Source organism: Hylobates moloch, unplaced genomic scaffold, assembly GCF_009828535.3.
Source record: "Hylobates moloch isolate HMO894 unplaced genomic scaffold, HMol_V3 SCAFFOLD_7, whole genome shotgun sequence".
Taxonomy (NCBI): Eukaryota; Metazoa; Chordata; class Mammalia; order Primates; family Hylobatidae; genus Hylobates; species Hylobates moloch.
In genome coordinates this window covers 85,820,395-85,835,638 of record NW_026652282.1, presented here as the reverse complement: position 1 = coordinate 85,835,638, position 15,244 = coordinate 85,820,395, and the positions used below count along the sequence as shown (strand labels likewise).

At 39.1% G+C, this 15,244-nt stretch overlaps 1 protein-coding gene across 8 annotated transcripts; it reads right to left on the bottom strand.

The window, feature by feature from the left end:
• Positions 1-2,507: 2,507 nt before the first annotated feature.
• Positions 2,508-13,780, bottom strand: TCEAL4 (transcription elongation factor A like 4). 8 transcript variants are annotated; one of them, XM_032757352.2, is made up of 5 exons: positions 13,479-13,780; positions 12,794-12,913; positions 4,267-4,402; positions 3,726-3,808; positions 2,508-3,377 (listed from the first exon to the last, which is right to left on the bottom strand). In XM_032757352.2, the coding sequence occupies exons 1-5, from the start codon at positions 13,539-13,541 to the stop codon at positions 2,703-2,705; spliced, it is 1,077 nt and encodes a 358-aa protein (XP_032613243.1). In that variant the 5' UTR covers positions 13,542-13,780; the 3' UTR covers positions 2,508-2,702. The 8 variants fall into 8 exon arrangements, with proteins under 8 accessions (XP_032613243.1, XP_032613249.1, XP_032613248.1 ...); XM_032757358.2 differs by lacking the exons at positions 12,794-12,913; positions 13,479-13,780 and having other exon boundaries at positions 2,508-3,372; positions 3,736-3,808; positions 4,339-4,539; XM_032757357.2 differs by lacking the exons at positions 12,794-12,913; positions 13,479-13,780 and having other exon boundaries at positions 2,508-3,372; positions 3,736-3,808; positions 4,344-4,539.
• Positions 13,781-15,244: the final 1,464 nt, after the last annotated feature.

Here is a 15,244-nt window from a genome sequence, read left to right as displayed (position 1 = left end):
ATAGCACTCTACTCCAGTTGATAAAGTTGTTTTCCACAGGGGCACAAGTTTACAATTTTGAAGCCACTATATATTTATATAATTAATAAACAATTAGTAAAATGGATGGCAGATGGTAGAAGACAGGTTTCTCACAGTTGGAGTAGGTTACAAATAAGCAAGGGGAGGCTAGAATGATCCATGCAGTAATAGACTGTAGTTGGAGACACTAGTATAAATTCATGTTTAGCCTTATATAAATACAGATGGTTATATACAGAAATATTTGTATTTCCATAAATACTTTATATATGTATGGGTATTATATACACATATCTTTTTGCTATGTCAACTGAGAGGGCCTAGAAGCAATTATATTTCAGCAGCAATGAGTATGTCTAGCACCCAGATCTTGTTTTTCTAACACCATTCTCCAACATAAGATACCAGGGCTACTTGGAGAAATGGCTGATTCTAGGACTTGGGCAATATGAAAGATAAAGCTATAGCATCTTGTAGTGCCAGAATGTAAGTAAATACTAAAAAAAAAAAAAACCCTCTACAACATAACAATGGAAGCGTGTCAAATGAATACAGGAGCCAACTGAAAGCTCCCAATGACCAAAGCTGGAACACTTTGAGCAAAAACATGTAAAGTAGTATTGTGTTAATCCAAAGTATAAAATAGTCATGAGTCTACATTGACACAAATAAACTGAATATATAAATAAGTGGGGAATAAGAGTCAAATATCCTCTTCAGAAGGATTCCAAATAATTTTTGTCAATACTCTGCCTTCAAGGAGGTAATAATGCCCTACTCCTTAAGTGTGGGCTGCCAATAGTGACTTTATTCCAAAGAATACAATATGGAAAGGGAAAAATAAAACTTAACCTTGGAGAAACCTGACAAACACTACTTCAGTCAGGTTACCATGGATAAGAACAGTGGTAAATATATTGATGGTATGTCCCCTTTATATGAGAATGGCATTTTACCTCTGGTCTTCTTCCCAAAATACATAACACCTGTGTAATCACAAGACAAGCAAACCCAAGTTTTGGGACATTATACAAAATACCTGACCAATACTTCTCAAAAGTGTCAAGGTCATCAAAAACAGGCAAAGTCTGAAAAACTCTCACAGCTAAGTGGAGCCTATGGAGACATGACGACTAAATGTAACCTGAATGGGATCCTGGAACAGAAAAAGGACATTAGGGGAAATCCAAATCAAGTACATACTTTAGTTAATAATAATGTATCAATATTGGTTAACAGTGACAAATGCACCATACTAATATAAGATGTTAATAATAGGGGACAGTGCATATGGGATACTCTGTACTATCTTTGTAATAATTCTGTAGATCTAAAACCATACTAAAAGTTTATTAAAAAAAATACTGCAAGGAAATAAAAAGCTACTCAAGAGCCAGGGGGAAAAAATCACATAGGTAGATGGGTCTGTTGAAATAGTAAAGCAGGGCTTAGCAGAAATTTCCTGGGAGACAATTCCTAAGAAAAAAGTGTTAGCAGACTAGAGATTAACAAATGAGAACAGCACAGCATCTTGTCACTCAGCTTTTTCTCCTGGCTCAATCTCCACTATCTAAATCTGGTGGAAACGGCTATATGCAAAAATATACACAAATCAACAAAAAACATGGAAAGCAGTGTTTTGTAAAAACTTTATAAAATATCAAGGCCCAAGTGACAATTGGGTACTAACAACCTGAGTTAGGATAATTCTATTGCAGGTAGAGAGGGAATTCTCCACTTTTCTGTTGGGACAGTGTTGCTTAGTCCATCATGGTCTCCAGCCCACCAGCAGCAGCTAGGGCCTTAGGAGGGTGCAGGATCCATGAGAAGGGGCACACTACCTTTCAAGTATGGCATTACCCAGGAAGAGTGGCACCCATCTCTCAGCTGTCTGGACTTATTTCTGGGCACAGGTGAGACCCTCCTTCAGCCCTCCCCAAGCACCTGACTGGGTACTGGTTCTGCTAGTGCAAGGGGAGAGAGTAGGAGCCAGCCTGACACAGCTCACACACTCAATACTTCATTTGATCTTCTCCACATGTCTAGGCTAATTTTATCCCAGTTTCACAGATGTCAAGGCTGTCCCTTACAACAATGGAGCTGTAATAACCATCGAGTTGACTCCTCCAGCTTCCAGTCCCAGAGGTAATGCAACTTTTACCTATCATTTTATGTCCTGACAACAAGAATTTTAAGTATATCCACTGTCTTTATAAGTTCACTGGGCAGTTCATTTGAATGCTTATTCAAATGAATGAAATTCAAATATTCACTGTTTTCCAATATTTTATCTTTTATTATTTTTATGACTAAAGAAATCTGTTTTTAGGAGAAAAATGGACAGATGAACAAAAAAGAACAGAAAAAATCACCCACAGATAACCACTGTTAATCTTTTAGTGGACACAGCTTTCAGAATTGTTTTCTATACTATATTACTAGGTAAGTATCTTTGTAGCTTCACAAAAATGTACTGATGCCATATATTTGGTTCTGCAAGTTGTGTTTTTTAATTTTACAATGCACCATCAACATTTTTTCCATGTAACAGATGAACATTTGCTAATGAGAACACTGTGTTGCAGACAGGTCAAAAGGCTGCTAGTAACAGGAGGGATGCCTAAAGTAAAGTATTACCGTAAGGTTAAAGCACATGGCCTGGTAAATGCCTGCCAGGGACACTACACATAAGGAATGTCTTCAATGTCCCTTCGTGGGGCCCTGCAGCCACCCCTGAATTCCCTTGGACCTCTAGGGTAGAAGGGGTCCTGTAAGTTTCTTTGCATCCACAAAAACGCCCCCAATTTCTGTTTGCTTTTTCTCTTCTCATCCTGCACCTTAGCCATATTGTCAAATTCTCTTATCATGTCCTCATTGCTGAAATTCATATCGTGTATGGCCTCTTTATACTCCTTGAGGTAATGAGCCAGCCCCTTATTAGTTTTTCTTTTGGCTTTCCTGGGTACATCATCCTCAGCTGGGCGCTTTCCTGCAGCCCTTGTTTCACTCCCTGGCTCTCCTTCATTCTCTGGCTTTCCCTCTATCTCTGGTTTTCCCTCTCTCTCTAATCCTCCCTCCATCTCTGACTCTCCCTCCCTCTCTGACTTTCCTTCTTTTGCCTTTCCCTCACTCTCTGGCTTTCCTTTATCCTTTAACATTTCCTCATCTCCTGTTTTGCCCTTGTTTTCAGTCTTTCCCTCGTTTTCTAACTTATTGTCTTCCAGAGTACAAGCTACTTCCGGCTTTCTCTCGTCCTGTGGCTGTTCTTCATTTTCCATCTTGCCTTGGTTTGAAGCCATTCCTTCATTTTCATTGTAGAGTTTTTCCATGTCGAGATTTCCCCTCCTTTTCCTGTCCTGGGGGATGGGAGTGGAGGAAAGAGGAAACAAAGAGGAGACATGGGAGACTGAGTGCATAGGGCGGAAGGCAGGTCTGGATAGTACTTGCATCTCACCCCTGATGAGGGTTCCCCTAAGCTGGCCGGTCCTCCAAGAGGGCCTTCTGCCCACCACGTAGCCCGCCACTCCTCCCACACACGTGAGCCAGCCATTACCTGGCAGGCCCTGCCACTTTCCGTGCACTGGTTCAGCCTGTTAAGGTGTGTGTTCATGTGGGTGGGGGAATGGGCAGGGGCCCCAATTCGGCCCTGGCCGGGCCCTCCACACTCTCAACCCTTGTGGGCCCCTGTCCATGCAGCCCCGTACTTCCACGGACCTGCGGGGATTCTGGACAGGTTGCTCCTCCTTTTCAGGCTTCGCAGAGCGCTGGGAACAACAGACGCGCAGACCTGCAGACAGACAGGAGACAGGGGCAGGGTCTGCGCGCTCAGCGGGCTCACACGGACGCGGTTCCGTTTCCTGAGTCCAGGCCCTTCTCATCCAACGTTTTCCTCCCCTACCTCCCCCGCACCCCAGCCGCCATTTCTTTCCAGGCCTCGGGCACCAAACCAGGATGCTTTCCGAACTAATTTTGGGTCTCTGTGCCCTTCTTCCTCAGAGGCAACTCTCCTCCCCAGCCTCGCGGTCAACGTTTTTCTCTACGCACGGGAACGGCAGAGGGGGTTTACTTCCACTGTCTCACTACTGGGGCGTACCCAGCCCACCATCTCCGGCTCCAAAATGGACGGAGGGCAGAGAAGAGGATGTGCCTGAAAAGCGAGCATGGATACTTGGGGGTGCTCGCCTTCCTCACCCTCTGCCCACTGCCTACGTGCTCCCCCTCAGCCACCCCTAGCCGTTTTCCCACCGCCATCTCTGTCCACACTCGGGCTAGCTTCCCTCGACTCGACCCGACCCCACCCCCAGCCTTTCCCCCTACCGTACTCGTTCCCCTTCCGCCATTCCAGTGTTCCGCTGGCAGCGTGGAAGGCCCGCACACTGACCTGGAAGAAGCTGAACCAAGAATTAGGAGCCCAGGAACCGGAGCAGACGAGACCAGCCGCGGGGACAGAGGGCAGGCACTCGGACCGGTGCCCACATCTGCGCCCGGGCAGATCACGTGAATGCCGCAGAACAGGAGTTCCACCGCCCCACGCCCCGCCTCCTAGCCAGCCGCTTCCAGCCACCCACCACCTCTCTCCAGCAGGTACCCTCTCACCTCCCTGGGCCCTTTTGTCCTTTTCTTCTTGTTAAGAAATTAATCAAAGAAGGAATTTTAATGAAAATCACAAAGTTTTTTTTTTTTTTTTTTAATGAGTTGGGCGGTCCAGAGGAGGAGTCTTGATAATGTTGCTCTTAAATTCCACTGAAATAACGTAGACCCACCCGATAAAATCGTATGAATGTGAACTTAAGTACTGTATAAAGAATAGAATATTGCACTTTAGAAAAAACTTAAGAAAAATTTTCCAAAATAAATGAAATTGTCCCTTTTTCCTGACATGTACAAACATAAATTTTCAAATGAATAAAAAATAAAGTTATATTTGAAGCAAAATAAAAGAACGATTAATTTATCTTAAGTGAGAAACTGAATATACAGAGACAATGACCAGACCACATAGGAAAATTGAACTGTGACCTTGCTGCAAGCAGCTCAAAAAGCCAAAGTATAGCATCTGCAGAAATGTTCAGGACTTTAATCAATTTGCTAGCCTTTCTGGCCTTTTTAATTTTTTTAACCTGATGACAAACAAGAAAAACCCAAATATGAACCCATACTCAATCACATAGGATGCTTGCCTCTAGCTGGCCTGCCTCTAGCTTCCTCACGTCAACAACATCCAATCAGAGCATACTTGAAGTCTTTGTGTTTTTGTTTTCCACTGTAAAGCTTTCCCACTCCCCTGCCTGCCTTTGAATCTCTGCCAGACTCAAATGATGGTGGCTTGACTTCCTTGCTATAAAAAAGCTGTGAATAAGTAGCTCTTGTTTGTTCTCTTATGGGTAGTCTCCGTTTATCTCCACATAAGCTTTTGGTGTGGAAGGCCTTTAAATATAGTCACGTGCCACTTAATAACGGGGATATGTTCTGAGAATTGCATCAGGCAATTTCGTGGTGGTGCGAACATCGTAGAGTGTAGTTATACAAATCTATGTGGTATAGCCTACTACACTCCTAGGCTACATAATATAGCCTATCGTATTCTATGCTGTCCCTTGTCGTTGACCAATCGATATGCAGTGTGACTATATAACAGAGACAAATGCTGATAGATTAGATTACATGAAAATTTTTAACAGATTTGTTGAAGGATTGGGGACACATGCACTCTCCCCTGCTCTTATTGAATATATTGGTGAAATTTTTCTGAAGATCAACTTAGTAAATTATTTAAAAATAAAAATATCGGCCAGTCACGGTGGCTCACACCTGTAATCCCAGCGCTTTGGGAGGCTGAGGCGGGTGGATCACCTGAGGTCAGGAGTTCAAGACCAGCCTGACCAGGATGGTGAAACCCCATCTCTACTAAAAATACCAAAACTAGCTGGGCGTGGTGGCAGGCGCCTGTAATCCCAGCTACTCGGTAGGCTGAGGCAGGAGAATTGCTTGAACCCAAGAGGCAGAGGTTGCAGTGAGCTGAGATCACACCATTGCACTCCAGCCTGGGCGACAGAGTGAGACTTTGTCTCAAAAAAAAAATTAATATTTGATCTTTTGTGCCAGTAATTTCACTTCTAATAGTTACCCACAACGATAATTTTCTTTCTTCAACTTTTATTTTAAGCTCAGGGGCACATGTGCAGGATGTGAAGGTTTGTTACGTAGATAAACATGTGCCATGGTGGTTTGCTGTATAGATCATCCCATCACCCAGGTATTAAGCCTGGCAGCCACTAGCTATTCTTCCTTATGCTCTCCCTCCCTGCCCCCAGCAGGCCCCTGTGTGTGTTGTTCCCTGACATGTGTCCATGTGTTCTCATCATTCAGCTCCTAGTGAGAACACACAGTGTTCGGTTTTCTGTTCCTGCATTAGTTTGCTGAGAATAATGGCTTCTAGCTCCATCCATGTGCCTGCAAAAGACATGATCTCGTTCCTTTTTATGGCTGCATAGTATTCCATGGTGTATATGTACCACATTTTATTTATCTAGTCTATCATTGATGGGCATTTCAGTTGATTCCATATCTTTGCTATTGTGAATAGTGCTGCAATGAACATACGGGTGCATGTATCCTTATAACAGAATGATTTATATTCCTTTGGGTATATATCCAGTAATGAGATTGCTCAGTTAGATGGTATTTCTGGTTCTAGGTCTTTGAGGAATCACCACAGTCTTCCACAGTGGTTGCTGATTTATACTTCCACCAACAGTGTAAAAGTGTTTCTTTTTCTCTGCAGCCTCGCCAGCATCTGTTGTTTTTTGACTTTTTAATAATAGCCATTCTGACTGGCTTAAGTTGGTATCTCATTGTGGTTATGATTTGCATTTCTTGATCAGTGATGTTGGGCTTTTTTTCATATGTTTTTTGGCCTCATGTATGTCTTCTTTTGAGAAGTGTCTGTTCATGTCCTTTGCCTGCTTTTTAATGGGTTGTTTTTTCTTGTAAATTTGTTTAAGCTTCTTGGAGACTCTGGATATTAGACCTTTGTCAGATGGATAAATTGCAAAAATTTTATCCCATTCTGTAGGTTGTCTGTTCACTCTGATGAGTTTTTTTTGCTGTGCAGAAGCTCATTAGTTTAATTAGATCTCATTTGTCAATTTTTGCTTTTGTTGCAATTGCCTGTGCCTATGTCCTGAATGGTATTGCCTAGATTTTCTAATAGGGTTTTTGTAGTTTTGGGTTTTACATTTAAGTCTTTAATCCATCTTGAGTTAATATTTGTATATGGTATAAGGAAGGGGTCCAGTTTCAATTCTCTGCATATGGCTAGCCATTTCTCCCAGCACTATTAAATAGGGAATCCTTTCCCCATTGCTAGTTTTTGTCAGATTTATTGAAGATCAGATAGTTGTAGGTGTGTGGTCTTATTTATGAGTTCTCTATTATGTTCCGTTAGTCTATGTGTCTGTTCTTGTACCAGTACCATGCTGTTTTGTTTACTGTAGCCTTGTAGTATAGTTAGAAGTCAGGTAGTGTGATGCCTCCAATTTTGTTCTATTTGCTTAGGATTGTCTTGGCTATTTGGGCTCTTTTTTGGTTCCATATGAGTTTTAAAATAGTTTTTTTCAATTCTGTGAAGAATGTCAATGGTAGTTTAATGGAAATAGCATTGAATCTATACATTTCTTTGGGCAGTATGGCCATTTTCATGATACTGATTCTTCCTATCCATGAGAATGGAATGTTTTCCATTTGTTTGGGTCCTCACTGAAATCCTCTCTGATTTCTTTTAGTAGTGGTTTGTTGTTCTCCTTGAAGAGGTCCTTCACTTCCCTTGTTAGCTATATTCCTAGGAATTTTATTCTTTTTGTAGCAATTGTGAATGGAAGTTCATTTATTATTCGGCTCTCAGCTTGCCTGTTGTTGGTATATAGGAATGCTAGCGATATTTGCACATTGATTTTATATCCTGAGACTTTGTTGAAGTTGCTTATCAGCTTAAGAAGCTTTTGGGCTTAGACAATGGCGTTTTCTAGATATAGGAGAATTTCATCTGCAAACAAAAATAATTTGACTTCCTCTCTTCCTATTTGAATACCCTTTATTTCTTTCTTTTGCCTGATTGTCCTGGCCAGAACTTCCAATACTATGTTGAATAGGAGTGGTGAGAGAGAGCATCCTTGTCTTGTGCTGATTTTCAAAGGGAATGCCTCCAGATTTTGCCCATTCAGTCTGATATTGACTGTGGGTTTGTCATACATGGATGTTATTATTTTGAGGTATGTTCCTTCAATATGTAGTTTATTGAGAGTTTTTAACATAAAGGGATATTGAATTATCAAAGGGCTTTTCTACATCTATTGTGATAATCATGTGGTTTTTGTCTTGAGTGCTGTTTATATGATTTATCACATTTATTGATTTACATATGTTTAACCAACCTTGCATCTCGGGGATGAAGCCAACTTGATCGTGATGGATAAGCTTTTTGATGTGCTGCTGGATTTGGTTTGCCAGTATTTTATAGAGGATTTTTGCATCAATGTTCTTCAAGGATATTTGCCTGAAGTTTTCTTTTTTTGTTGTATCTCTGCCAGGTTTTGGTATTAGGATGATGCTGGCCTCTTAATATGAATTAGGGAGGAGTCTTTCCTTTTCAATTTTTTTGGAATAGTTTCAATAGAAACTATTCCAGCTGTTCTTTGTACCTCTGGTAAAATTCAGCTGTGAATATGTCTGGTCCTGGGCTTTTTTGTTGTTGTTGTTGTTAGTAAGCTATTTATTATTGCCTCAATTTCAGAACTTGTTATTGGCCTATTCAGAGATTCAATTTCTTCCTGGTTCAGTCTTGGGAGGCTGTATGTGTCCAGGAATTTATCCATTTCTTTTAGGTTTTCCAGTTTACGTGCATAAAGGTGTTTGTAGTATTATCTGATGGTTTTTATATTTCTGTGAGATCAGTGGTGATATCCCCGTCATTTCTGATTGTGTTTATTTGATTTTTTCTCTTTTCTTCATTAGTGTGGCTAGCAGTCTATCTATTTTATTTTTTCCAAAAACCAGCTCCTGGATTCATTGATTTTTTGAAGGGTTTTTCATATCTCTATCTTCTTCAGTTCAGCTATCATTTTGACTATTTCTTCTCTTCTGCTAGCTTTAGGGTTTGTTTGCTCTTGGTTCTCTAGCTCTTTTAGTTGTGATGTTAGGTTGTTAACTTGATATCTTTCTAGCTTTTTGATGTACCCACAGAGATAATTAATACAGTGCTAAAATAGTCTTATATTTAAAATTTGCACTTTGGGAAGCCAAGGTAGGTGGATTGCTTGAGCCCAGGAGTTTGAGACCAGCCTGGGCAACATGGCAAAACCCTGTTTCTGCAAAAATTACAAAATTTAGCCCAGTGTGGTGGCGCACACCGGTAGTCCCAGCTACTTGGGAGGCTGAGGTGGGAGAATTGATTGATTGCTCTCGGGAGGTAGAGGCTGCAGTGAGCTGTGACTGTGCCACTGCACTCCAGCCTCGGTGAAAGAGCCAGACCCTGTCTCAAAAAATTTATGTTAAAAAGATTCCCATAGCAATTATTTATTGAAAACTTATTCTTTGTTTGTATTATAACTACAGTAGTGATTCCATTGGCTTAGTTTATAATTTAAAAAAAATAGAACAGCACAAATGTCCATCATTACAGATTTAGTTACATAGTATTAGTATACCTGCTTAATCTGGTTATCTTTGGGTGTTTGGTTTATAAAAATAATTAATCCTTACATATTGGGCACTTAATACACAGTAAAAATAATTCTTTATTAACTGTTCATCATCCCAATTGATAGTGACACTACTATGTGTGGTGGGACACAAAGGACAGCCACAAGTATGTGATATTGCCCTCTAGAGATGCCACTTATGTTAGCAGCACTGTGCTAGCTACCTTGTCTTATCTGGCGTGCTATTTCATTTATCCCTGGTAGGGCAATTCACACTTCAAGGAAGCAGAATGACTTATAAGGCTACAATTGTAACCAATATAGTACTGAAATAAGCACAGTAAGAGAAATAAAACAAGAAAGCCCACTAACACACCCAAGTATACAAGTTTTTAGTGTGTGATAGGGAAACATTTCTGATCAGTAGTAAAAAATAGGCTATTATAGAAACTATATTTGTATAATTAGTTAAATATTTGAGGGAAAATGAAGAGCTTTATTTTCTGACATTCAGATATCTTCAGGGTAGGCAAGAGACATGAAATAAAAGGCATCCAGGTTGAAAGGAAAGAAGTAAAAGTATCTATTTGCAGGTGATGTGATCTTGTATATAGAACATCCCAAATAATTCACTAAAGAACTGTAAGAACTAACAAATGAGTTCAGCGATGTGGCTGAATATATGATTGATATACAAAAATTAATTGTATTTTATGTGCTAGCAATGAACTATTCAAAGAGGAAAGTAAGAAAACAATTCCACTTAAAATAGCATAAAGATAGTAAAACACTTAGAAATAAATTCAATAAAAGGTCCAAGACCTGTACACCAAAAACTAAAAAAACATTGTGGAAAGAAATAAAAGAATACCTAAATAAATGGAAAAACATTCTATATTCATAGATCGGAAGACTTAGTATTTCCAAAATTGATCCATAGAATCAATGTAATCTCTATCAAAATCTTATCTGGCTTCTTTGCAGAAATTGGTAAGCTGATCCCAAAATCCACATGAAAATGCAGGAAACCCAGAATATACAAAACAATATTTAAAAAGAAGGAAAACATTGGAGGTCTCACACTTCCAGATTTCTATCAAGGCAGTGTGGTACTGGCATAAGGACATATAGATCAATGGAATATAATTGAGAGTCCAGAAATAAACCCTCATACCTACAGTTGTGCCAAGAAAATTCAACTATGAAAGAATAGTCTTTTTAAAATGGTGCTGAGACAAATGGATATCTACCTGCAAAAAAAATGAATTTGGGCCTCTTTCTCACACCATCTACAAAACAATTCAAAATAGATTAAAGTCCTAATTGTAAGAGCTAAAACTATCAAATTCTTAGAAGAAAACTTAGGTGTAATTCTTTATGACCTTGGATTAGGCAATGGTTTTTTAGATATGACAACAAAAGCTCAAGAAACAAAAGAAATATAGATAAATGAGACTTCATCAAAATGCACAATTTTTATGATTCAAAGGACATCATCAGGAAAGTGAGAAGACAACTAACAGAATAGGAAAAATTTTTGTGAGTAATGTATCTGATAAGGGACTTGTATCTATAATACATAGAGAATACTTACAACTAAATAATTTTAAAAACCCAATTTTAAAATGAGCAAAGGATCTGAATAGGTATTTCTCCAAAGAAAATATACAAATGGCCAATAAATACATGAAAATGTGCCCAACATCATTAGCCATCAGGAAAATGCAAATCAAAGCCATAATGAGATACCACTTTATACCCACTAGGATGGATATAATAAACAAGAAATATAATGACAGGTGTTTGCAAAAATGTAGAGAAATTGGAAACATCACATACTATAGGTGGGAACATCAAATGGCACACTACTGTGGAAAACAGTTGGGCAGTTCCTCAAAATGTTAAACATGGCATTACCTTATGACTCAACAATTCCACTCCTAAGTATATCCCCAAGGCAAATGAAACAATATGCCTACACAAAACTTGAATGTGTATGTTCCTGGCAGCATTATTCATTATAGTTAGAAAGTAGAAATATCTTAAATACCTATCACTCAATATATAAAATATGGTATGTCTATACAATGGAATATTATTTGGCAAAAAAATGGAACAAAGTGCTGATACATGCTAAAACATGAATGAACCTTGAAAACCTTGTGCCAAGTGAAATAATCCAGTCACAAATTATTACATATTGTATTAGTCCATTAATATGCAACATTTAGAATTGGTATATCCATAGAGACAGAAGGCAAATTAGTGGTAGCATAGGGCTAGGGGTGGGAAATTGAAGGGAAAATGGTAGTGACTGCTAATGAGCATGAGATTTCTTTTTGAGGTGATGAAAATGTTCTAAGGTTGATTGTGATGATGGTTGCACAACTCTGTGAGTGTACTAAAAAACCATTGGATTATTACCCTAAATAGGCGAATTATATGGCATGAGAATTATATCTCAATAAAGCTGTGATAAAAATCTGTCATAATATTGATTATTTCAAAGTATTATATATGCAGATTTTCACTATAATGGATTGAATTAAAGTCACATAATTTTTCTCTATTATGCATGTTTTAATATTTATATGTTAGTACATTTCCTTGATTATTTTACTTGGATTTATTCTAAGAACTTGAATTAATGGATCAAAAGTTATGAGAATTTTAAGATTTATTGATATATGTAGCTAAATGTTTACTATGTTGTTAATTATAAAAATTACAGAAAATCAAACATATATATAATGTAGAGGGTGGGGTTGTATGCTATATTTTATTAAATTTTTCTATGCTTATTTCATATAAAATTTGTATATTTAATGAAATTGTATATACTGTTCTGCTACTTGATTCTTTCACTTAAAGCTATATCTTCAGAACATTCCCATGTCAGTCTACATAGGACTACCTTATACCTTTTAATGGTTGCATAATATTCTACTCTTTAGAGTTACCAAAGTTTATTTAATCAATTCCCCATTGATTAGCATTAGAAATGTTCCGTACTTTTACTATTAACAACATTGATCTATTGAATATCTATATGCATATTGCATCCATTTATTTACCTGGGGAAGAGATTTAATTTCCAAAGTTGTTATGTCCCATTCCACATATGATATGTGACCTTTCCATTCTTCCCATTGACAGATGTGGACTTTGGCTCTACCTTTTGAATTTGGGAGGCCCTGCGACTATTTTGATCAGTATAATACAGTGTAAATCACTTTGTGTGACTTTTGAGGTTAGGTCAAAACACCTCACAAGGTTATCTGCCTGGCATTTTTGGAATATTCACTCTTGGAGAAGCAGCTGCCATGTAACAATTCTTCCTACCCTGAAACCACCATGCTGAAAAGGCCATATATATGCTCTTTGATTGACAGCTCCAGCTGTGTTGTAATCCAAAAGCCAGCAATAACTGCCATCCCTGTTAGTGAGCCCTCATGGATTTCCATCCCAGTCCAACTTTAAGATGATTGCTGTCCTAGCTGACATATTTTATTGATTGATTGATTGATTGAGACAGAGTCTCGCTCTGTCACCTAGGCTGGAGTGCAGTGGTGCAATATCAGCTCATTGCAACCTCCGCCTCCTGGGTTCAAACAATTCTCCTGCCTCAGCCTCCTGAGTAGCTGGGATTATAGGTGCGTGCCACCACACCAGGATAATTTTTGTATTTTTAGTAGAGACGGGGTTTCACCATGTTGGCCAGGCTGGTCTCAAACTCCTGACCTCAGGTGATCTACTCACCCTGGCCTCCCAAAACGCTGGGATTACAGGCATGAGCCACGGCGCCTGGCGTCCAGCTGACATCTTGACCTCAATATCATGAGAGTCCCAGAATAAGAACCTAGCAGCTGAACACTTCTTGAATATCAATGGTTAAATTTTGGAGTAATTTGTTATGTAGCAATACTAACCTTAATAACCTGTATAAAAGATGAAATAATACTAGAAGTAAAATAAGTCATAAATAGATACCCCACAAAGCCTAAAATATTTACTATCTGGCCCTTTATGGAAAAAGTTTGTCAGCCCATGTCTTAGACCAAAGGAAACAATTTAACCTCAACCACCACAACAATCGTCATCATTGAGATGTGATATTGAGTGACTACTAATATAGATGCATATCAGGGTATGGGTATCATTCTATTCATTTGTGGGGGTAACTCAAAATGCATGTAATTTTTTGATTTTTTATTTTTGAGACAGAGTCTCACTCTGTCACCCAGGCTGGAGTGCGGTGGCACCATCTCGGCTCACTGCAACCTCTGCCTCCTGGGTTCAAGCAATTCTTGTGCCTCAGCCTCCTGAATAGCTGGGATCACAGGCGTGTGCCACCACACCCGGCTAATTTTTGTATTTTAGTACAGATGGGGTTTCCTATGTTGGACAGGCTGGTCTTGAACACTTGACTTCAAGTGATCCACCTGCCTCGACCTCCCAAAGTGCTGGGATTACAGGTATGAGCCACCGCACCCGGCCAAAATACATATAATTTTAAAGTTACAAAAGTATTATCCTGTGTAATTTTGGAACAACCAATACTTGAGCACTGGAAACTCATAATCTAAAAGTTGATAACCTGGCATAGTGGAAAGAATCTAGAATTCAGACTTGGTATTTACTTTAGAAAAGTAACCTCTTCTAGGCCCAGGGGTTAGCCCATCTGTGAAATGGGCGTATAATAGTTGAAAGACAAATAATGTGGAGAGTTGGTAAGGATACAGAGTAACTAGAACTCACATATACATTCTGGCTGGAACTATGAATTGAAAAAGCACTTTGGAAAACTGTCAGTATTTACTAAGGTTAAACATTCATGTATGCTCTGACTCAGCAGTTGTACTCCTGGTATATATGCAACAGAAATGAGTTTTTATGTCCACCAAAAGATGTGAACAAGATTGATCATTAAGTACAAAACATAAAGCAATGCAAATGTTCATCAACAGAAGAATAGTGTTATAGTCCTATAATGCATTACAACACAGAAATGAAAATGAACAAATTACAGCTTCAAACAACATGGGATAAAAACACAAATATAGCACTGATACTTCCATTGTAATCCCTCTATCACCCTCCTGTCTACAAAACCACATACCTGTGGAGTTGAAAATGGGTTCAGTTTTGAGGCCACAAGAAGAAATTCAAAGACAGTGAAAAGCAGAAGCAGCCCCTGGAATTCAGCATGATTGCTGATATCCCCAGTTGTTGGAGTTTGTTAAGAGAAAAATGTGCTTACACATTTTAATTTGAATTAATTACCCAAGTGAATATTGAGGGAGATCAAGCAAATCAACATAGCATTCAGATTTTATTTTAACGTATTTCTTGGCAAGCAGGTTAATGCAGACAGGCACGGTTTCTATGAGTCTCTGACAGGCTCAAACACTCAGTCTAATGCCATGTCTGATAGAGCAGATGCTGGAGTGAAATTCAGGAGATCGTCCTGGGTTCTGGTGTCAGACCTAACCCAAAACTTACCTGGCCATGGGTAAGGTCCTTCA